The following is a 24,976-nucleotide window of genomic DNA, read 5'->3' on the forward strand; positions in this document are numbered from 1 at the left end:
CTTTAATAAAAGTCAACAGTCTTGTTCTTGTCATAGCAAGAGACCTTCTACATCAATGTATTGCATCTTTACAAGAATATTTCTCATTATAACAACACATCACTTTATTGTGTTACTTCACAAAACCAGTGTCTCATTAAAACGTCAGAGTTTTCAGTTAAATGAGAAAACGTATCTATATCTGTACATGTTAAGAAATAGGTTTAAAATATGTTTAGAATTTTTACATATAGGAAAACTTTTTAACTTTTGAAGATAGGACAGGATAAATTAGTAAGAAGAATACAACTAAAAATGACCTTTGGCTGTAGACAAGTTGCACATTTTTGCATTTTTAACAGTTGACTCCTGGAATTTTATCATTACATTTTCATTTTTTATCAATTTGTGAATGAAAAACTGAATGGAAATGAGTCCAAATAAGGTTTAAGATTTGAATACGAGATTGATTCAGGAACTAATTAGCAGATCAGAAATGCTTTTCAGCCCCATAAACCATTCAGTGCTTCACAGACCAGCCGCAGGATTTTAAAGTCGATTCATTTGACTGGCACGCTTTTAATTAAGTCGTCTCATTGTGCCATCTGGAACATTAATACCACCAACTGTTTATCCCTGAGCGCCTAATATTCACGTAGCAGTAGTGGATGGGAACGTGCATGAATTTGCATTTCATTGACTGTAAATTCTGTTAAAAGTTGTCTTAAACATGGATGGAAACTCACACAAGTATGTGGAAAATGTTGTTAATGTGTTACTGCAATGTTTTTGTTCCTAAATCACAAATTATTTCCAGTACTTCAGAAGTCATTCCTCCCAACTGTTTCCCTGTTATAGTCTATTGACGGTAAAAGGCTACAGTACTAATACATTTGTGCTTCAGACAGCGTCCAGTGGTCTTTGTGTATTTCATGTTTCAGTGAGTGTCTCCGTTGTTGATCGTCCTCCTCTGAGCTCTCAGCGTCAGGAGTTGATTCACCGTTTGCTAGTCAGTGACTCTCCATTAACCCCGAGTTTGTGGAGGTCAGCTTCACTGAGAGTGTCCCTCCAGACCTGCAGGGCCTCGCTGGACTCGGCTTTTTATGCCACTGAAGTGACTTTTTCTTCAGTATTTATGTGTTTTGGGGACGGCAGCTTCAGTTAATGGACGCCATTATGGGGGAAAAAAAGGACAGCGAGGAAAATAATAAAAACAAGCACAACAAAACTGTTGATACACAAGAGTACATATTCCCCTACTGCAGCGACCGAGGCAAAAACAAGTCTGTATTTTTGCTTTTTTTTTGTTTTTTTTTAAGTTCGAGACACGAGTCCTTTATAGCAAATTTAAGGTAAATGTCAGGTAATTCAAACTTGTGTCATTTGAAACAAGTTTGAGTCCATTTTGGGGTCATTTGAAATTAGTTTAACTTAAGTTTTGAGTCATTATGATCAAGTGAGATCATGAGTAAACTGAAGCATGTACAACAGATGGTCATGTCCTAAACAGCTTCAAGTCATGCGTCACTAAAACAAGACAAGTGTCAAGTCACTTAAAAAGCTTATGTCATGTCATTAGTTCAAAAAAAATCTAAATCAAGTCTGTGTTGATTTGAAACAAATCCAGGTCTCCAGTAGCTTTAAACAAGCTCAAGTTAAGTCAAGTCCACCTGAAACAAGTCAAAGTGCTTTAAACATTTCTATCAAAGTTATTTGAAACCACTGATGGGCCGTGCATTTTACTCCTCGGCCTTCAGTGGCGTCCTACCTGAATCAAACCACCTCTTAACACCTTCATTATGACGTCACTGCTCTACACACCATCAGTATTGTGCAGAAAGGCAGCATAACACGATGTTGCACCACAGACAGGTATCTCATGTGGTGAGAATAAATGCCATCACTATAGCAAGAAACCCAGTTACAACAATTCAACAAGTCTCCGTTAACCACAGCCACAGCTGCACCACATGCATCACATCTAGCAGGAACATCAATATCAACCCAATAAAATGACTAAATATATATTTTACTGACCAAAACTTTCTATTATTTGAACACAAACATGCTTCTTTCTTTCATCATTAACAGTTCAGTCACTCTGTTGAGCAGCTAATCCATGTGTTTCACTTCCAACAATAAGTCCTGATTTATCTCCATGGAGACTAATGCTGAAAGTTCGGTCTGTCTAGTTGTGTTTCTGGCATAAGTTTTAATTTGCTCTAAGGCTGAGAATGTCCGCTTGCTTAACTTAATTTTTTTTTTTTAAACTCTACTTTTACGATGAAGTTTTAGCTTGTGCAGGTTGCTACAGACAGGAACCACTAGCTTTGGCTGAGCTCTCTGACCATCCAATCAGAGGACGTGAAAGTGCTGACATCATCATAGGCCAGCTGGTCCTGGGACCACCAACTCTCAATCTGATTGGTTAAAGCAACAGTTTCATTGTGATGCATTTAAAGTACAGGCGCCTGCACTTTTGATTCTGAAGGCCTCAGGGCAGATTTCTGTGACCCGGCAACACATGATGGCTGAAATATGATTGGATAAAAGCTCCAACATAAACATACGCTGCTGGAAGCACCACAGCACAGAGACACGCTATGAAATGAAGAGAATAGACTATCAGGAATAAAGTAAAAAGACTAATGGGAAACTACTACAACGTAAGTCAGTGATTCTGATGGAGTCTAGGCCAGCAGAGAAGGCCTTGCTGCCCTGACGACACACCACTGTTTGTTTGAAACAGATCAACATCTCTGAAATGCGTCCAGATCTGAGGTCACTGCAAACAAGTGAGATCTCGTGTCCTCATGACGAGTTCAGGTCGAGTCCTCGAGACAAAATGTGAAGTCACGATGCACCTGTACTGTAAATTTGGTTTGAAAGTCGAATCTGCAGCTCTGTCGGTGCTTCTGTCGTTAATGCTAACGGCTCAATTAACTCTCTTACTTCCACTACGTGCTGCAAATGCTGATGTCAGTGACTTTTTCTGCCGCAGATGTTTCAGAAAAAAGTGGACGTCCAGCAGCTCTGTAGGTGCAATCAGCTACAGAGGGGCCACCTTTGATGGATGGTGGTTGATTAACAATAAAAAAGAACCAAACTGCAGACTGGAAACATCTGGAAATAATAATAAAAAAAAAGATCTTTCTATAAAAAAAAGGAAGAAACTCAGAGCAGCAGATTGGTGCGTCTGACACAAGTTTGATTGTATCGGTGCTATAAATTTACACTGGATTTCCCATCAGCAGTGATTATTATCACGACGCTGTCTGGAGATGTGGCAGTAACTCCCAGCTCCGCTCCATCACTGCTGCCGTACACCTGACGTGACCTGCTGCTGCTGGAGGGGGCTTTAATAATTCAGCTCCCCCCTCCTCCTGACCTCTCCTCCATCTGTGAGGATCAAGCTTGTGTAAAGTGATTACTCACTCCGACTGACATGGTCCTCCGCTAAACTCCCTCGTGGCTCAACTATTTACTGCCTCTGCAGCCGTGGGAGGTGTGGGTGCAAAAAGCATCGCGTCCACGTCGATCCCCGTTAAACCAAACTTCAGACTGTTTGTCTTCTGCAAGAGCTCGAAATCTCCGACTGCACTGAACTTATTTTGTCGACTTTGTTTCTTTTTGTGTTTCTTTCTCGAGAATTTATCCACTTTTTAAAAATCAAAAATCAGTTTGGAATGAGAACAAAAACAGAACAGCTTCAGCTTTATTTTGTCTTGTTAAGGATTACAGTGTTTGTCTTGTAATCACTCCTCAGATTTGTTGCTTTGGGACAGTTTAACAAAGTCCTCAAACAGTAGCTTAGCATACTGATGATAATAACAGTGATGATGTATGCGGCACTTTTCTGAAGATAGTTGTGAAATTAGGCACAAAAGGATTAAAAAGAATTACATTAATGAAACAAGAAAACAAACGTGAATGAGATGAATTACAGCACAGACAGAAGTGCTTTTGTTGAGTGGACTGTTTTTCAGAGGACATTGGGAACAGTGGCAGATATTTTAGCAAATATAAACTCAGCAGATACGTTTTTTTTGGGCACGACGCCCCTCCGTCATCAGTCGGGCTCTGACAATGACCAGAAAGACACTGGCAGCCAATTTAAGCTGTTACCTGGGTTTAGGAGAGTCTTGGTGTAGTTTAGGTCTTGTAGGTTTTTTAATATAACGAGCTGCATTATTAAAGTCCTGTGTATAAAAGATTTGTGTTAACGTCACTGAATGTCGCTTTGGCTGCTCTGAGAGTACATTATCTATCATTCATCTGTCTGTCTGTCTGTGGTTTTCTTTCTTCAAACTCCTTGTGAAGCATTAATTACCTAATGTTGCCTTTTGCCTTGTCTGAACAGAGAGTCTGAGGACTAATGAGCGTTAAATACAGTTTTGTTAAACCATTTTGGTCCTGACTTATGCTTCTATTCAAGAAAGAAGTCGGACAACCAAGATGGATGTGATTAGGTTCATTTTGTCTGCTCTGATTATAGTAAGGGCTGCAAGGTGGCTCGGTGGTTAGCACTGTTGCCTCGCAGCAAGAAGGTTGCTAGTTCGCGTCCTGGTGAGGACACCCGGGATCTTTCTGTGTGGAGTCTCCATGTTCTCCCCGTGCAGCGTGGGTTCTCTCCGGGTTCTCCGGCTTCCTCCCACACAGTCCAAAAACATGCTGAGGTTAATTGGTGATTCTAAATTGTCCGTAGGTGTGAATGTGAGTGTGCTTGGTTGTCTGTCTCTAAGTGTAGCCCTGTGATAGACTGGTGACCTGTCCAGGGTGTCCCCTGCCTTCACCCTGAGTCAGCTGGGATAGACTCCAGCCCCCCATGACCCTAGTGAGGTTTAAGTGGTGTATAGATGATGGATGGATGGATGATTATAGGTATTAGGTACTTATTTTTTTTAATCAGACAATCAGTCTTCCTCAGAAACATCCCTGACGTCTGTGGTGACGTGTTGTTATCAGCTGGTTGTTTCCTGGAGGTGTGACCCGTTGGATCAAGGAGGTCATAGAAATCAGGAGGCGAGCCAAAGACACCATGAACCGTGATGAGGGGGTGTCCATGCTGTTCCACACATGGCACACTCTCCAGCAAAGACCACCGGGCGGCAGGAGGCGTGGCCCGTCGGGCCAATCTGACAGATTTCCAGGCGGGTCACGCCTCCAGGAAACCACCAGCTGATAATGACACGTCACCACAGACGTCAGTGATGTTTCTGAGGAAGATGGAAACATGTCAAAGGTAAAAATAGCTCCTACTTAAAAATACTCATTGTTTGATAAAAGAAAGAAAGTGTCTAACCAAGATGGACACCTCCAGAGAAACCTTTACAGGTCGGCTGTTGTTTACAAAACCAGCTGACAACAGAACACTTTGTACGTATGAACACTGCAGCAACATGTGAACAGGCAGCACTGGGGCTGATCAGAGAACAAACAGTGCATTTCTACTGTTTTCATTACTGTTAATGTGCAGATCAAGCATCTTGGATTTTTAGATTGTGTTAAGTGAAGTTTATCTGATTTTCCAAGTTGGAAATCTGGCAACAGGTTGAAATTTTAAACTTGGAAATGTTTAACTTTCCAGTTTAAATGGAACTGAGTTGCTTTTCCTCTGTTGTGTTTCTGACAGAGGAGCTGCTCAAGGTGAGTTTTCTGCCTTCTCTAGTGGATGCTTGTAGTTTCCCAAGGTTGGTGTGTTGTTAAAACCCATCTGCTGCTGTCGTCAGTCGTCACGGGGGTCGCATAATCAACCAGTACTGTCTTTTTTTTGTTTGTTTTGTTACTCATAGGATGTGTTGCTGCACATTCAACAACCGTTTAACCTCAGGAGGCATTTTGTAGAATGGGATACACAATCTATGGAAAATCACTCTGTAGCCACTATTTGCATATGCACTGTTGATTATTCTTATTATTATATCTTTATGCATTATTTTTTTTATCTTTTATATCCTCATTGTTATATTCTGTGCTTGCACTATTATTTTTTATGTGTATTTTTGTACTTATGTTTGCACTATTTCTTGTATGTATTTTTTTCTTTCCAGTGTGTGTGTCTCTGTGTGTCCTGCTGCTGACAACTCTGTGAATTTCTCCACTGTGAGATAAATACAGGCGAATCTTACTTTATCTTACCTTAGAGAAAAGCAACAAAAACAACAAACAAAAGAAACTATTCTTCACAGAAAATTGATTCAAACTAGAAATCTTTCAGATCATATGTTCGACCAAGTGTGACGTGGCATTCTGAAACCTGCTCATTCATTCATTCATTATTCATTCATCCATCCGTCCATCCGTCACCTGTCTCTTGGTGTGTTCGCTGACTTCTCCCGGCATGTCGTGGGCGCTCTTGATGAGTGTGCGGGCGATGTGGTAGTAATACACCGAGATGATGGCCAGAGGAATGAGAAAGTAAACCAAGAAGATCATCACCGAGTGGATCTTAGGATGCATCTGATTGGACAGCGGGTAGGGCACGCAGTTCACGAAGGTGACATTTGTGTTGTCTCTGTGGCCCTGAGAAGGGAAAACAAGGAGAGGAAATGAGGAAAGGAGACAAGGAGAAGACAACAGAGGAAACATGATATAAAAAAGAAAAGGTGTTCGAGAACAAAAGAAAAGATAAGATAAGGAAAGGAGAGGGGATTTTTTTCAAAGAAAGAATGAGACGGGAGAGAAGAAAGTAAAAAAGAATAAAGTGGGGAAGAGAAAGAAGATGAAGAAGGAAGAGAGAAGAAGAAAAAAAAATAGATGAGGAAAGGAGAAGAAGAAACAGAAGGAGAAGGAAGGAGAAAATGTAAAGGAGGAAGGAAAAAGAGGAGAGCAAACCAAAAGAGAAAAGGTGACAAGAAAAGGAAAGGAGGCCAACAAACAAATTAAGGAAGTCAGGAGAATAGAATCCATCAGGGAGGAAAGAGAAGAGCAACAAAAAGAAAAGAGGCATAGGACCAGAAAATGAAACTGAGGAAAGAGTCCAGGAGGAGGAGGAGGAGAGCGCTGAGGAGCGACCTCAGCGAGGATCATAAAACAGACTACAGAGTGAAATAGAGGCGCATTCATTCATAAATCTGACTATAAAAGAGTTTAGAGGTGCCGGGAGGGGAGTGTTTGTGTGGTGGGAAACCCCACTGAGATGATGCTGCTCAGTTTAAACTGCTCTGTCAGAGATGAGCCTTCAGCTGGAAGTGATGAACAGCACACATTAGACTGAATGTACAGATGTCACAGACGCTCTGCCAGCAAACGCTTCCAGTCCGCGGTTACTGCCAGTGACTGATTGACCGCTGCCACGAACAGCAAAAAGATTTATTTATTTTATTTCAGAAGGTAAAAATATGAAAAATCACAGCTGTGGTTTGATTTATTCTGCTCTTATATTCTTCAGCGTTTGAACATTTGTTATGTCTGTCAGAGGTTTATTTTAATCTCCTCTCTGTGAACTCTGGAAGCACTCTGACATGTGATCATTGTTATTTCAGGGGATTTATTCATCAGGTTTGCTTTTGTAATATAAGAACGAGAGCACAACCATCATTCATGTGTCCCGGAACGAATCTCAGCTGCTGTCATGACTGAACGAGATTTCACATGTTCAGGCTCATGGCTGATTATAGGATCCTTATATCCTACAAATGACATCCAAATGGGATGAAGCCTCACAAGTTATTCATCTGAATCCCTTTAGGTTCACCACAGCAGGTGTGGACATCAACAACCCGGCAATGTGTTGTTTTTCATTCAAGGTAACCTGGCAGTATTTTCATGACACCACCTCATACTGATCAATCATCAACAACGGGCCACATGAAAGGTGTCACAGGTACAGGTTATCTGCTGTAAGGAAACCTGAACATTGTCAACAGAACTGAACCCAAAAAGAACCTTCGTAAATCCACCAGGACAGGGTTTCAGTTGACGAAGCTTTTAGCTCGTAGTTTTAGTGGTTCATCCCACAACTTTAATGTTTCTTCAGTCTCAACAGTTTCACAATGTTTTTCAAAGAAGCGGTTTTTATTCACCACAAAACAACAATCTCACAAGTTCTGGCTTTAACACAGTCACGCCTGCACGGTAGGAGTTTTGACGAGATCAGACAGAATGATGTGAGTGTCTGAGCAGAGAAACATCATCAGCTCACTTCATCCATCTGAACAATAACCTTACTGTGGCCACAGACAACAAACATCAGAAGAGGAGGAGGACAGTGGGAAGCTGTGTTTGAAGGGCAACATGGACGTCCAGGTTTGGAAGGAGCAGCAGCGTTACAGGCTTTCTAGTGTGTTGTGCAGCATTTCATACTGTATTCAGACTGATTTAGTTAAATTAAGACCTTCAATGTGAAGGAACCTTGTGTGCAGATGTTGCAGATATATGCTGATGAGTAGCAGTGCTGTTTGCAGTATCCGCTATATTTTGTTTATTTCGTTATTTTACCTGCATGGAGACGACTTGTGAGAAAATGGCCTCAGGAACAGCCAGCAGGACGGACAGCAGCCAGATGGAAACAGCTTTCAGACACGTCCAGAAGACCGCGCTGGACGTCTGGATGTCCATGGGGTTCACTATGGCCTTATACCTGACGGAGACGGAGAGGAAAGTCAATACAACGTCTACAAACCAAACAAAGCAACAAGAAAGCCCGCAGTAGAAAACCTTTCAGGAAATCTGACAACAACCTCAGATCACAATCAAATTCAGGCAGAGAGACAGAAAGAGAGAAGAAACCGGGGACTTATTTAGTCTCAGTAGAACTGACTGAATTTTTCAGATGCTGGACGCAGAAAAAAAGCGCAGTTCACACTTTAAAAAATGCAAAACCCAGTGGATGTAGCGGTGATGTAACATGGGGGTAATTATAGCTCAATGAGCTGCGGAGCGAATCCATCGGACGAGGTCGAGGATTGTGGTTTGATACCTGTAGTGTTGCAGTGTGAGGCTATAATGAGCATCCAATATGTGCTGTAATGTGTGATAATTGTTTTATAATGACCATATTTATTTCTGAGGTGCTAATTTGGATGTCAGAGTTTTCAAAAGTGGAACCAGACACAAACAAATTGCACAGGTTTTTCTTTCACGGCAAGGAATCCACAGATGGCACCGATTTGAATGAAATGAATTGATTTTACCGTTCAGGTGTCGGTCTTTAGCCTGTAATTAACTGGAATTGTTTATGTAGCACATTTTAAGAATAGATGTGCTTCACTATATAACCTAGAATCAAATGGAAGCCAGAGCAGCAGATGTGACATGAACACGGAAAAAACTGCGTTAAAATCAAAAAATCGTAAAATAAGATGCTTAAACTGAAACATGTGGGTCTGAAACAGCGGATCGTGGAGCCGTCTTTGTGAGGGTTATGGAATATGTTTTGTGTCTTGTGGGTTTTTCTCTGTCTCCTGTGTTTGTGTCTTGGTGGGTGTGTGTTTTCTCGGCAGGCTGGGCGGAGCCAAAGGGGAGAGGATTTTCTGGCAGGTGCAACTCATCAGCTCATCAGCGGAGCTCCTGAAATACAAGCTTCTCACAGATCTCCAGCGCCAGATGATTGTGATTCATCCAGCCAGGCCGCTTAGTTGCTCTCCTCCGCGAAACATTATAACTAAGTTTAAGTATTTTCGAGTCTCGAGTAATTTGTGTGTTTTTGTTTGCCTCCAGCGTTCCCTCTTCGACTCCAGCCTCCAGCGTTTCACGAGCCACACCAGCCGTAACCCTCTCCAGCTTCACCACGGAGTCCACCGCAACGAGCACCCTCACGAAAAGTTCTCCTTCTACAAGCACCTGCACTAGGAAAACCTCCACCGGGAAGAAGCACCTCGGGCACCGTCCCCTGAGCACCGTCCTCGGATTCCTCCACGCCTCCCTCTCCAGCACTACCTCGGCGGCACTTCCCCCTCCTCGGATCCCAGCACGGACAAACCTCCACCTGCACCCCCCTCGACTGACACTCCTGCATCTGGTTCCTGCTCCTGGTGACCCCCACTCCCTCACCCTTATTAATAAAACCTTTTCATTATAACCTGTTTCTCCTGACTCCCCTTTTCGTCGGGTCCGCCCGCACAGCCACCGTACACGGGCCGTCACAATCTTTAGTTAGACCTCCAGTAGAGAGTAGAGGTCAACCAATGGGATTTTTTGAAGAATGGTGGTAGTTTGGAGCAGGAGCAGTGAGCTGATAACATCCCCACAACGCTGTCAGAAGTGAACACCCTTTACTTTGTCATAAAACTGACTCAGCGTGCTTTCAGTAACAGTTATCATCATTCTAATGCACAGCTGTACTCTACCACTTAATCCCAGTAGGAATGATATGATACATTATCGTCTTGCCTGTCTGACATTAAATACTGGATGTCAGCCTCGATGGCTCCAAAGCATCATAATCACTCCCTCTAGCTCTCAAATAACACTGATCGTTTGATTTCTCATGGAGCCCATCAGTCAACAATTTCCAACAAGACGCCCGACGTCTCGGTGGAGACTTGGAGTCACGTCTTTCTTTTAGTACTCAAGTCACAAACTTGGGCTTAGGCTGATCTCGAAGGTTGTATTAGTTTTATCTTTTTCAGGCTCAGAAAAGCTCAGTCGCACATTCATCGACTCCAGAATCATTTACCGCTTTACTCCGGCATCAGCGGGGAAACGTTTATGGGCTTTAAGTTGGAGCAACCACATAACTCTACTTCGTGGCGGCCTTCACTGGTTACCACTTAGTTTTAGAATTGATTTTACGAGATGCTTGTTTTTAAAGCCTCACACAGCCAAGCATTTCAAATCTTTTAGCTCCTTATGAGACTGATGGCAGGTCCTATTCCAGGAAATTTCTAACAGTTCCTGAATTTCTCCTCGTGAACAGAAGTTATCCAGCTGTTTGTGCCCTGAAACCTTTTATTAACTGCTTCTGTTGTGCCTATTTTGTTAGTTCTTTAAATATCATTACCATGTTGACTCGATCGTCCCTCATCCATTGAACTGTGCTTATTGTATTTTTCTTCTTCTATATATTGGGAGTTTTCCTTGCTTGTATTTTAATGTCTGCTTTGTGCAGCACCGTGAAACTTTGCTTTAGAAAAGTGCTACTGAAATACTGTTCTTTTATGTTATTCTAACACATCGAGGGCAGCGGCTCGTGACCTGGGCTCTTGGCTGCTACACTCCAGTGACTGTGCGATAAAACCAATAACCCTCATCCATCTGGAACCAAGCACCCTTCAGATATGCTCATTACCAGTTCTACTTTCACACTGGGCCTTTTCGTACTTTTCTCACACTATATTTTATTGTAAATCCTGACAATTTTTACACCTGTTTTGTAAATACCAGCAGTTTTGGCACCTTATTTCTGTTTCTCCGACCATTATTTCCTTATCTTGAATGTAACACGTGTGAGCTACTGAATACCTTGAAATCCCACATGGGGGTGAATGAGGCAACCATCCATCCATCCATACCGCACTAGACTATAACAAACAACCTTATCACGTGTATAATTCATGAAGTTGACCTTGTTGGTACAATACAGCCTATATGCTTACACATGTATAGAATTCAGATGAGACTTTGGATGCATTGAAATGCTTTGTGTCACCCACCAATGCAGTATGACATTGGAGAAATTCCTTCACTCCGTGCTATACTGTGTCTCCTTCAGCCTATAACTGAGCATCCATCCATCATCTATACACTGCTTAATCTTCACTAGGGTCAGTCTGAATGTTTAGCTGAATTTAAAGTCCAAATCAAGTCTGAAATGTGATGCTCCTCAGTCCAACAGCCTGCTGTTGTTTGGTTATAACCACTACCTGCCGTTACAATACACGAGCCGTTGGTTTGCATCAAAACCTTTCTTTCTAAATGCTCCACAGTCCTGCCTCCCTCCCATCTCCTGCAGTAACCTCAGTCTTTGCCTTCGTTTCCACTCACCTGATTCCTCACACCTGCTGACTCACCTGCTCCACATCCCCTCATTAGCTCCCTCAGTATTTATACCAGTCCCGGTTCACACACTCCCTGCCTTCCTGACAGCCGTGCTCTACCTGCTGGAGCTGTCCAGCCTTTTCTTTTCTGATCATCTGCCAACTTTGGGTTCCCTGCCTGTTTTTTGGGCTTTTTTCTGACCCTTTTACTCAGTTTACTTCCACTGACTCCTTTGCTGGTTTCAGTAAAGGTGAACACTGGCTTTATTCTTTTTTTTTTTCTGTGTCTGTGAGTCATGCATGTGAGCTCCATCTCCACTGATTTACAACACTTCATAAAGCAACATCCAAAGAAGTACCGCATTTACTGTTCCCACATGAAGAAAGGCTGATGTGGGTCTCCAAACAAGACGTGGAGCTGAAATTAAGTCAAATCAAACCACGAGATGAATCGTGCTGATAAATAATGTAACCTGACCTATTTGAGCTGAACAGATTTGTCAAGAACAGAATTTTAATTAAGCTGGACAGTTTTAATGAAATCCATCCATCCATTATCTATACAATCCTCACTAGGGTCATGGGGGGCTGGAGTCAATCCCAGCTGACTCAGGGCGAAGGCAGGGGACACCCTGGACAGGTCACCAGTCTATCACAGGGCTACACTTAGAGACAGACAACCAAGCACACTCACATTCATACCTACGGACAATTTAGAATCACCAATTAACCTCAACATGTTTTTGGACTGTGTGGGAGGAAGCTGGAGAACCCGGAGAGAACCCACGCTGCACGGGGAGAACATGCAAACCCCACGCAGAAAGATCCTCACCGGGACGCGAACCGGTGACCTTCTTTCTCCGAGACAACAGTGCTAACCACTGATCCACCTTGCAGCCCCAGGTGGTAATGAGTAACATAAACCACACTAACTGTTTAACATCCATTTCTGTCCTTCCATATTAAACCTCAAAGCATGTTCTCTTTAAGAAAATGTCAAAATAACACAGTTGATCATAAACCTGAATACTCAGATTTCCAACTTTCTAATGGTCCTTGAACTACCACTGCTTGAACTATTTCATACAGCTGAACTCTCTCCACTTCTAGCCAGAGTGGCGCTGTTTTTATAGAAGTGCAGGACTTTAGGAATAAAGTGGCGTTAGGCGTGAGCAAGTCTGCTGTGGGTTGGAGTTAGAGAAATTAGCTTTATTTCTTATAAATCTAACTTCTTTTTCCACCACTATTGGGAATGTTTAACCGGTGTTGTCAATACGGACACACAAACCTGTAAATCTCTGTGTGTTAGTAGCTCAAGCACATTGATTATGTCAGTGACTTCGATAATAAGATTATTTTCAGAAAATCGTGTAATTTCCAAGGTTTGTATTCAATTATTCTAAAATGACTGAATGCAAAAACAATGAAAACTAACTGGTATTATGTTAGGAGCTGGTTTGTCACCAGTAACAGCAGATTTCACCAGTTTCTCCAGTCAGGTGCATTCAAACCACTGCATGAGGAAACCACAGCAAGGTGATGAAAGAGCTCCAGTCAAACCTCAAATGATGAAAAACAACATAGAAACTGTGATGGAAATGTGGCGTCACTCCACACACAGCTCATGTTTTTGTCCCAGTAGATAGAAGCTCGATGTGCGTCTTCATGTGTTCACTGAGTGGGTTTTGCTTTTACTGATACACCTGCTTTTCTTTTCTAGCTGTTACATTTCCACACAGATTTTTTTTTTTAATGCAAATTGAAATTGGCCATAAAAACCGGTGGATGGAAAAGGACGTCTAATGAAAACACTGGTAGCTCCCCCTGCGACGCTGAAAGAACCGAACCGCTGATGAAACCAAATGCTGACTCCTGTAACACACGACCACGTCTTTATGAAACTCCAGAAACTACTAGACAAGCGCAGACGGGTGAAACACCTCGCAGCGGTTCTGGAGGGCACGGTCGCTCCTACGGTTCAGGTCGGTTCCCATGGTGCATTGCTGCGGCGTGCATCAGCAGTGAACTGCTACCCACGGTCGTGAGGAGAAACGCAACAAACCTCTTTTTTTTTTCTTTTCATCATGTGATGCAGGGGAGAGTGCAGGACTTAACAAGCTTTCTTTCACCACACTTTACTATTTTGCGAAATGCACAGAAGTATCGACCTCAATGTGCAGAAAAAAACAATTGAATCAGACATAAAAGCCGGCCACTCTGTATCCATGTTAATTAATGGGTAAAAACCATTATGAACCGAGCCCTTCATCGCACTTCACACTTCTCGGTCCGAAACCAAACAAATCATCTAATAATTATATCATTTTTCCTTTGACAGCAGCAGCAGCTCGGGGCCCTTTGTTAGTTAATGAGAACCCCCGTCAGCTGTCAGACGGCGGCGGCTGCACATTGCAGGACAAAGAGAGGAAACAAAAGCACTGTGTCTCTCTAATCATAATTATTCCGTATGTGTAATCATGGAGATGCATTTTAAATTAGACGGAGCAGAGCGGTGATTGAGATGGACGGGGACACAGTGCAGGACTGATTTCAGCAGCCATCTGGTAAATCACCGAAGCTGGATGAAGAACATTGAATCGAGCTTTAAATCGAAATGAGGGAGAAGAGTCGAATTACAAACATTCACAAAGTGAAGAAGTGAGCCATCGCATCTCATCAGAATCACTTAAACACTGGTTTAAAATAAATTGTTTGCAGTAATTAGAGTCTGGAAATAACAAAACATTCTGGGCTCCTCGGCACTGTCGTGAAGTAACCGGTACACGAGCAAACAAAAAGAAATGTTTACACAGAGCATACAGGAGATGAGCATGGAAACGAATTAAAACATCTATAGTATGTATAAGCTCTGTTGAAAAATGCAGTAAATGTAGATTTTTCAGTTTTTGCAACATAAGTCAAACAAATTCTACTTTAGTTTTATCTTCTTTTATGATTTATAGCATCATAACTACACAAGAGACAACTGATTTACTTCCATCCATGGTTACATTGTTTCCACAGAGGTGCAGGACTTTATGTTGCAGAGAAAAATGAGCCCACAGTGGGTTAAAAAAAACACCCAGAAAATGCTGGAAAATGTGAAATCAAAATGACAAAAACGTTGAGATACACTGAAAATTTGGAAAAAGTGATTAATTTATAGTCTTTGCACATATCAAACTCCTTTTTCAAAACTATTTATAATCTACAATTTTGGTACAATAAGAAAAAACGTTCATTCTGAAGGAAAATCTTTTGCTAACATGAGTAATGCAGTTCCTAGGAGAGAAACAAGACCATATACAGTCGTCCTCAGATGTATCCATACCGTCCCACTAAAGAAGGAGAAAAACCAGCTGTCACTGAAATAAGTTGAAAGTGACAAAAGTAATAATAAAACTTTTAGTGCTCGGACCCTAATAATAATATTAAAAGCATTTCATTTCAAAGAAGAAGATTCTAGAGACAGTTTTGTTGCAATTGTGATGATGTCATCATTGAACATGCTAATGGACTTTTTTGTGCGTCACGAGTTGGTACATATGTGTGGCGCATTTTGTAAATGTAGGTGAAACATAGCTGCGATGGGACTCTGTTGAAATACTGTAGGGGGCGCTGTTTAGAGCTTGGAGCGGGGGGGACTTTTTTTGTTCATCCTGACCAGCTCTATATGCCTACCAAATTGCGTAGCTGTAGGTCAAACGTGCTTCCGATGGGAATTTTCAAGGTGGCGCTGTGGAGCCATTTTGGCAGTGACATGTTCAAGTCCCTTAAAATATCCAATTTTTTGCCAGTCCTGGTGTGTGTGGTGATTTTGGTGAGTTTTTGTGCATGTTTCGGCGCTCAAAATGGCGTTTCTTTTGGTGGAAAAATAATAATAAACCTAACAGTTACAATAGGGTCCTTGCACTGCTAGTGTTCAGACCCTAACAAGTATGCTAAAATTAGACTGGAATAGAAAAAGTAATACTGGCATGTTGAGACAGCAAAGTCATATCACACATGAAAATTAAATATTGCTCATTAGAATGGAAATATTTCTCTTAATTAACTTTTGCACCTGAGAAATGAATTCTTGCATATTACATTAGCAATCATTTAAATGTTCATTTGGATTAAAGGAACGTAGGTTGACCCTGTTGAGGATCAGGATAGAAATCAACAGTAAGCTGAGCATCTGAAAACAGTTTAGCTCCTATCTGAGTCACAAACCGACAGGAACAAACACTTCCTGCCACTGAACAGCAGCATTTGTATATAAATGCGACAGTAAGCCGTCTATCACCGGCGATGCTTGTGTGAGGCTGTCAGGATGTTAACGTTACCGTGACCGTTTCCAGAGCTGGGGTCATGATGAGACCTTGTATTTCCACCAGGACGTCGCTAACTTATGTTCCGTCAGTTTGATTCCTCAGGACTCAAACCTGCTTTTCCTCTCCCTGCTGTATTTTATTCAGCGACGCACAAAGAAGGACACGGGGAGCCGGGACCGCTGCTGCATTTCATTCAGCCTGCACAATGATTCACGAGAAGTGAGAGCCGACTGCAACCAGCACTCATTCATGCACTTCATGTTTTATTGATGTAATCATATTCTGATTATTTATGGCACAAAGGAGGTGTGAGGTTGAAGTTTCGTCACCAGACTGAAAATTTCGGGATGTAAAGTTTAAAGGTTTTAAAGGTGGTGAGAAAAGTAAATATGAGCAAAGTTTGGGGCAGATGTTGGCATCAGATATGAGCATGTGTGAGCATAAAAGTGAAAGATTTGACACTGAACTTCATAAAGCTTTTCCTGAAGGAGCTGATTTACTGTAGGGGGGCTTTGTACTGTTTTAACAGAGACAACCTTAATATTAAGTCATTGTTTGCTGCTGCTTTAACTTTTCCTCACAGCAAGAAGGTTCAGGGTTTGAACCTGCTGGTCAGCTGGGGCCTGTCTGAGTGGAGTTCTCTATGTACTCTGCATGCTCCAGCTTCCTCCCACAGTCCAAGACAATGATCTTAATTGGTGACTCTAAACTGGCCGTATCGCTGTGAGTAGTGTAGAGCTAATGGATGGATAAACTAAGGACCCTTGACCAACCCAGGAACAGCAGATTTCCAAAGCAGCTTTTATTTTGAGTAATGACACTAAAGTTCAATAAAAATAATAGCTATATGGCCTCCACATCATAAACAGTGAGCAGTGATCTACAGGGTAGAGCTACCAGAAAGCCCCAAAGGACTGCAAAGCTGTCGACTGAGAGTTCCAGGGTTGGTATAATCTATCTGAATCTATCTAAATGTTCTGGATGGGAGCGCATGCCCCTGGAAATAAAATGAATCTTTTTCTTGCAAAACTCTTTAAACTGGATAAAGTCGGAGTAATAAAGCAGGATTGTCCAAGTGCTTTTTGCAATAGGCCTTGTTCTTTAAACATTACTGATACTGTCAAGCTTCAATTCTGTCGTCTTATGTTAGATTATTACAAGATCTTATAAGAGCTTCACTAGGAGGCAACTGGACTGCTCTTTCTGGTTCTGGAAGACCCCCTAACACAAGAAGATTCTTCAGTTCTAACCAACTTAAGGGTGTCTAAAAAACACACATGGTTAATGGAACCATTCGCTACCCAATACTCACATGACTTGATTTGTGAAGGGTGATGAAACTGGCAGGGCAGGGATGACTCAAAATAGTAGTGGAAGGTTTCTGGAAAGAGATCCCAACACTGCAGTACCTGATAAGTGGTGTTGAAGACCCTCCACTGTTTAGAGATGGCTGTTCCAGCAGATATGGCTTCCCTCACGCCTCTCCTAAAGCTTAAGACCTCTCTGTCCAGAATGTGAACATCGCTATCCTCAAAGGAGTGTCTTTTATTCTTTAGATGCTGGTGGGCTGCTGAGTCTTGGCTCTCTTTTTGTTGCACCATGTGCTTGTGGAGCAGTTGCCTAGTCTTTCTATATATAGGTCCATGCACTCCTCACTGCACATACAACATGGCTCAGCTTGTGTGGGGGTGTTTCATCCTTTTGTCGCCAAGTGTTGCAGAGTCTGAAGTACACCCATATGTTGTGTTTGGAGAAAATCCAGCGAAGTTTCTTAGACAAGACCTTCAGTCCAGTTTCATTAATGAACTTGAAACGGTAAATATACAGGGTTATCTAGACCCATGTTGGTCTTGGTCAGTGATCAGGAAAAATATTTGACAACCGATTTTTCGCTATTAAAATGAAACTAAAGATGATCTTTCAAAAATAACAATGACAACATCCAACCATCCATCCATCCATCCATCATCTATACACTGCTTAATCCTCACTAGGGTCAATTTAGAATCACCAATTAACTACAACATGTTTTTGGACTGTGGGAGGAACCCGCAGAACCCGGAGAGAACCCACGATCGCCGGGACGACCTTCTAGCTGCGAGGCAACGATGCTAACCACTGCTCCACCTTGCAGCCCACAATGACAACATGCTTTACTTTATTTATCACTGAATGAAAACTAAATGAACAATAACAAGATGAAAAAACAAAGTGTTTTGAGGTGTCACTGAGTGAGCTTCTGATCAGTAAACGTTTCCTCCTCTTCAGTAGATTGACTGTTACTGTTGTTGAGAGGTCCCTTACATTCAGTGATGTCATCACTGTCAGTATGTTGTTGGAAAAGTACAATGACTCTAATGACCTCAAAAATACACTTGAAATGTTAAATGGGTCATTGGTAAGTTTGAATCAGTTGCAATAGTGAGAAAGGGAACATCTGTACAGCTTCTCGCTTAAAGAAAAGCCCAGAGTGACGGCTTATTTATAACACAACTCTGAACACAAAACCCTTCCTTGTTTCGAACGGCTCCACAAGTGTAAACTTTTTGAATATTCCTCGATCATTTTAGAGACTCTGAGCCCTGAAGTCTCTATTTTTGACCCGTCATAACACACAAATGCCACCTTAGTGGAAGCAGCGTTGAGCTTTGACCTAAAACCAGAAGCAGTTAGTCTCTGAAAACGGCTAAACATACAAGCAAGTGATTATGAAAAGATGATTTACATATAAATAAATGATAACCTAGGAGCCAACAAGGGGGTTTCTTTTCACAGACATTCCTCCTTCTTGGAAGAAACACATTTATGACCTTATGTAAATACAAACTGATCTCAGTTACCCAGAATCAGACAAAGCAGCAGCTGAGACAAACTGTGAACATGCGGGTAGCAGCCGAGAGCTACAAGACAGGAAGCAAGTGGAACATTATCAGGTCATGTGGATGTAACGTTAACATTACTGTCAGTCAAATATAATACATGCTGCAGATGATACCACCCCCGTACGCAGTACTCATGACCCACTGACACTACAGCAAAACCCTTTTAATGTGGCCCTCAGTAACCGCAGGGTCGGGATAGAGATGACCTTTGGAGACAGCAGATTCCAGTTTAACTGCCTCTATGGCCTGAGGGTCTCTCGTGAGCGGGCATGCCACATAATATCAGCATGTGTGGTGCTCCACGACATAGCACGGAACCAGAGAGTCCCTCCAGATGTTGCGGACCCTCCATCACCCCACTGGTGCAACCATCAGATAGGTTGTGTATTATTTAACATCAAAGAAAAGAAATAATCAGTGGAAATGTGTCACTCATGTATTCAAATAACTGCCTTTGCTAGGAAGAGAGAAAAAAGTACGATACAACGTCAATCATACTTCTTGATGTCCAGTTAGAGCTTTTTAGTTTCTAACTCTTTCTTCCATGTTAAGCAGCTGCAGGTTCCTTTATTGAGAGTCCTCACATCGTCTTCTCCAACCTGTACAAACCGCCGGCTTTATCAGTCGGTCGGACACTGACGTGCTCAACAAACGACAGGGATGACTGCCTGCGGTCAAGCTCCACTGTGCTCATGATTCATGCAGCATTGTGTGTTCTTGATAAGGCTCACTTGAAAAGATAAACGAGGAAGTACAAGGTAACATTAAAGAACCACTCTTTGTCTTGGAGAAGGCCTGGAGATGGAGGCCAAAGATGGAGGTGAGTGCGTTTTCCTCTCCCTGAAAAACATTTCGAGGTCATCTGAAGCAGTCAGGCTTAAAAGCAGACTATATATATGGGGGTCAGTTCATCTCATATGTTTAAGATAAATTGACCCCCAGAGACTTCTCTGTGTGCACAAACAAAGTCTCCTCATCACTGAGCACCACCTGAAGAATGATTCCAGAGTGCAGTTGAGAAAACACTGATAAGAGTTTATGAGAACTTGCTTCAACCGTTGCCTCGATAAGGGTGTGTGCTGGGAGCTCACACAAAACCACACTGTCCCCCTTAAAGACCTGATGGCCACTACAACTGTACTGTCAGTACCACCAAGATACATACACATACCCTGGACCTACAATGCTGCTGGGAGCTAATACGTCTTTTGGTATTTATCACAAATAACTAAACAAGAACATTATTTTCATTTTAATTTGGCCAAAAACTGAAGTGGTTTCCTCATTTTGGGACACTGTCAGACCTAACTGCACTTCTTAATTAACATAATTACAGTCGTACTCAAATGTATTTATACTCTTCCATTAAAGAAAAGGCAAAACTCACAATAGTCACTCAAATAACGAGCAACTGAAAAAAGTAATAATAAATAAAAATTTGCTAAATTATAATTTAGTGAAACAAGATATTGCTTTTGAATTGGGGTTGAAAAGGAAAAAAAAAAAAAAAAAAAAAGAACTGTCTGATGGAGAGTTACAGAAAACACTTGATTGGCTCAAATGATTGTTCAACAAAATGTTCATTTACGGGTCCCATCATGCTCGTTTTTTTTTTGTTTGTTTGTTTCTTTTTTATATTTCTGTTGAACCACAATTCAAAAGCAATGTCATGATTTTCTTTCTTCTTTTTTTTTTTAAATTTATTATTACTTTTGTCAATTTCAACTTATTTCAGTGACAGCTGTTTTTTTCCTTCTTTAATGGGAGGGTATGAATACATTTGAGTCTGCCAAAGGCTGTGGAGATAAAGGTTTAAGAGCTCTAATGTTCTGCTGTAAAATAAATGGCTGAATTGAGAAACACAAAATGAACACATTAACTCACAAATTTCCATAACCAGCAATTTTCTGCCAGCCCCGATTGGAGCTTAAGGCTTTTGTCAAGTTGGCTCACACAAAGAAAGTCTGGCTGTGTTGAGTTTGCATGAAAGTTAACAGTTTGATAGCAGCTGATTATTGTCTAAACTATATATTTTTTTATCAGCAAGAGGAAACTTATGTGGAAAAACGCTGTCAGTGATCACAGCTCAGGCAGGAGTTATGCAAAGACTGCTGACTTTTTTTTAAGAAAACATTTGATCCTTGTTGAAACAGTGCCTTCAGATAAAGGTGACACACTCAAACAAATGACACAAATCTGACCGAATTTAGTGTCATTTTTATAACATAAGAACATTTTAAAAAATCCATGTACACTCAGCTACATCCCAACATTTTTCATAAATCCATCAAACTGGAATCAGGACTTCCAGACAAGGTGGCAACGACAGAGTTGCTTGGAAACAGCAACAGATGAACTTCAGTGAATCACGGTGGCAGAAATCTGTCAGGCTTCTTCACTGTTATCGTATCAAAGAGTGCTTGTGGTTAATGCGAGGCCATCTGTCCAACGGCTGACCCAGAAGTGGACCTTTCAACAGGATAATGATCCTGAGCACACTAACTAATCCACCAAGGAGTGACTCAGAAAGAAGAAATAGAGGGTTATGAAACAGTTTAGTCACAGACCGGCTTCCAATCACTTTGAAATATCCTATGAGGATCTGAAACACGCAGTACAAGTGAGAAAACCCTCTGATATCTTGTAGCTGAAGGATTTTTTCATGGAAGAATGGTCAAACACTTCAGCAAGTCGGTGTCAGAGACTGATGGGAAATTATCCACAACACCTACAAGGTGTCATTACTGCTAAAGGGGTCAACACTGGCCTCAGAGCGCCGCTTTCTCCACAACATCACGTCTATTGATATGTTTGTTATATAAATGAATGTAAAAGCTAATTTTCCTTCTGGCGTTGTTTAGGTATATCACCGTTACCTATTTAGTTTGTCATGACTGTTTAAAAGCAGCTTCTAGAGGCTCCGTTATGAGTCATCTCTACTGGAGAAGACAGAACCGACGCTACGTGATTTTATTTCCTCTGTTACGTGAAACGATACTGATGTCAGTGACTAAACGAAACAACTTCTATGTCAGACATCCTTAATGGCTTTGTATGTAAGCCACACAAAGCCCATCTGATCGACTTGTCGTCGCTCCACGACTTCAAAGTTTCAAACAGAAAAGGAGGAACACAAAAATCCGTGTAGAGTTAGAAATAGAGACAGATCCAAACACAAAACCTGTGGAAATGAAAAAGCCGCACTCCCATCGACTTCTACTGTATCATTATGCAGCGTGACTCAGAGCGCTGTGAATGCAGCACAGAGGCACAAAGTCACACCATCTTCAGGCTTCTTTTTCTTTTTGTCATTGGAGATAAATGCTCAAGGTTCTGACTCTGTTTACGAGTGACCTTCTGCTCCTGGAACCTTCCATTTATCACACCTCGCGGATTCATACCTGCTTGGATGTTTTATTTGTTCAAGGAAAAGCGACACGTCCTACTTCGCATTCATTCACACAGAGAAGCTGCTCGTGACAAGTGCAGTTTCACACGTTTTTGCATCCACAGAGCAGTTCCTCGGTGGTGGTGAAAAGGATCAGGAGGAATCCCAAAAGGCTTGTGGTGCTTTGGGCCTTTAGACACACAAACAGGTTTTGTCGCCGATAAACTTGCTTCTTACTAACATGTACACACAGACAACAGCGGCAACATGAGTTTGCATACTTATTAACCAAAATAGCTGATACTGCCCCCAATGGCCATGTGGTGAACTGCATCATATGGACACACTGGGCGCTTTTCATTGGATGCAAAGGAACCAAAGCTGCTAAACAAGAAATCCTTTGTCAGTCTGGAGCAACACCACTTACCTAAAATGTTTTGCACAGCTGTATGACCTGTCAAAGTGAACAAACACCCATGAAGGTGCAGCAGCTACATATCACAACATTTGATGAAAGTCATCTGCATAGTATACACCTCCGTTTCCTCCCCCTGAGGCCTCCTCTCTCTTCAGTACTCAAAGTGCATTTAATAACTAAAAAGTCCTTTATAATGGCAGAGGGAGAACGTATTCACAGGAAGAGATTGGACATGATGAAGGATTTGTTGAAGGAAGTTTGTTACATTGAACAGTGGGGAAAGAAAAAAACAGTCGTACGAGTCTACCTTGTGTTTACTTGTAGAGAGACGAGTGGTTTTCTGCAAAGTTTTTACAATACTGTACATAAGCCAGAGCACAAAGTGAGAGAAATTGCAAGTTAAGACATACTGACTTAGGTAAAAAGTATGAAGCTAAACTATTCTGTGCAGATGTTGTGAATTAGGGCTGATCCATATCATAACGAGCACGGTAATACCGGTGTAGTGTTAGGGGATGATGTGAAATCAAAATATTGCGATAAAAATTTGAGTGGAACACGCTTTCGCAGTGCCTTTGTTTTCATCTGGTTTAAAGCACATGGAGCGAGAAGCATGGCGGCGACCGAGGGGGAGGGTGAATGTAGTGCATCAGCCGACGCAGTAGGGCAGAACCTGAATATCGGAATATTCAGTCATTATGGTGGTGTCTGCATAGCAAGTTAGAGATCCAAATATTCGTCCGCCACCCACCGCTACCCTCGCCCCCGCCGCCACCACCACCTGATGGTGGAAACAGAACTGTGACCGCTATCCTAAACTGGCATCAGCAGCCAAGTACTGCCTCTGCGTCACGCCCACTTCCACCCCATTGGTCCGAATATTTGCCCCCCAAACCGACAGGATGGTGAGACCAAAGAACCTACCTGAAAAGTTTTATGTTGCAAAACAACTCCACTTTACTTTTGTTAATGCTATGCATTGTTGAGCTCAGGATTTGTCAGCCCATTTCCATTTGAGCTGCCTTTTGATGAAACAAATTGTCAACAAGCAGTTTACAATAGAGCTTTAATGCACATCAAAAACAGCTGCTTGCTAAATGGAAAAGAAATTGTTCTTTAATTTTATTTGCACCAATAAAGTTGCGCAGTTTTGAAGTATTTTGTCGAGCATCAATTATATCGTCGTTTATATTGTTATTGCACATATTCTTATTTATATCGTGATGAATATTTTTGTCCGTATCATCCTGCCCTATTGAATCAGATCCATTTTCATGCAGCCTGGACAGTCGTTGCTGGAGGAAAGACTTTTAGTGTTTAATGTAACTACATGTACAGAAGGAAACATCAGATGCTGATCTCATGTAAAACATTTATAGAATTAGTCGTGCAACTCTGCCATCAGCTGGTTTCCCTTTTGGATCACATTGATGGTCTGGTTTGACGGTAATCAAAGCTGTGAGCAGATTGTGCAATCATGATATCATCACCTTAGAAATATTTCAAAAATACGATCTCGCTTAACGTTTAAAGACGATTTCATTTCATCACGTCTAAATTCCTGCAACAGCCTCTTTACCTGTCTGAACCAAAAAAATTAAACTGATGGACTCCAGACTGTGGAGAAATCAGCTGCCAGGATTTTTAGCCAGAATCAAAAGATGGAATCACTTCTCTCCTGTCTGGCCGGCTCCCAGTATGTTTTAGGATGGGTTTTAAGATTTTACTACTTTAAAGACCTTCATGGCCTCTATTTATCTCTGACCTCTTTGTCCCTTAGTGTCCTTTGAGGTCCTTGGACAGAGGTCTTTGTCTGGTCCAGGTGCCGACTGACAACCAAAAGGAAGAAAAGTCATGAAGTAACAGTGTCTTGCCCGGGAACACTTTGAGACATGGAGCAAATGGAAATTGAACCAACGACATGTCAACTCACTCTGTCACCAACTTGAATTAAACTATCTTTTATTTCCTTGAAGATCCAAATTATCTTTTCATCTTTCAAAACCTGGAAACATGTCGGCATTGCAGTCCTTGAACATCACTTTATGATGTGCAGTTTGAGAAGTGCTCCAAAA

The 24,976-nt window shown here is 41.7% G+C and overlaps 1 protein-coding gene across 1 annotated transcript in view; it reads right to left on the reverse strand.

Annotated features, from left to right (window-relative positions):
- Positions 1-24,976, reverse strand: part of nmbr (neuromedin B receptor) — an 83,706-nt gene that overhangs the window by 34,677 nt on the left and 24,053 nt on the right. Inside the window, exons 2-3 of the mRNA XM_008289662.1 lie at positions 8,419-8,560; positions 6,286-6,501 (exon numbers count right to left, since the gene is read on the reverse strand). Of these exons, the coding sequence (XP_008287884.1) occupies positions 6,286-6,501; positions 8,419-8,560 (358 nt within the window). The remainder of the gene's footprint in view (positions 1-6,285; positions 6,502-8,418; positions 8,561-24,976) is intronic.

The sequence above is a fragment of the Stegastes partitus genome, unplaced genomic scaffold, assembly GCF_000690725.1.
Source record: "Stegastes partitus isolate 25-593 unplaced genomic scaffold, Stegastes_partitus-1.0.2 Scaffold629, whole genome shotgun sequence".
NCBI lineage: Eukaryota > Metazoa > Chordata > Actinopteri > Pomacentridae > Stegastes > Stegastes partitus.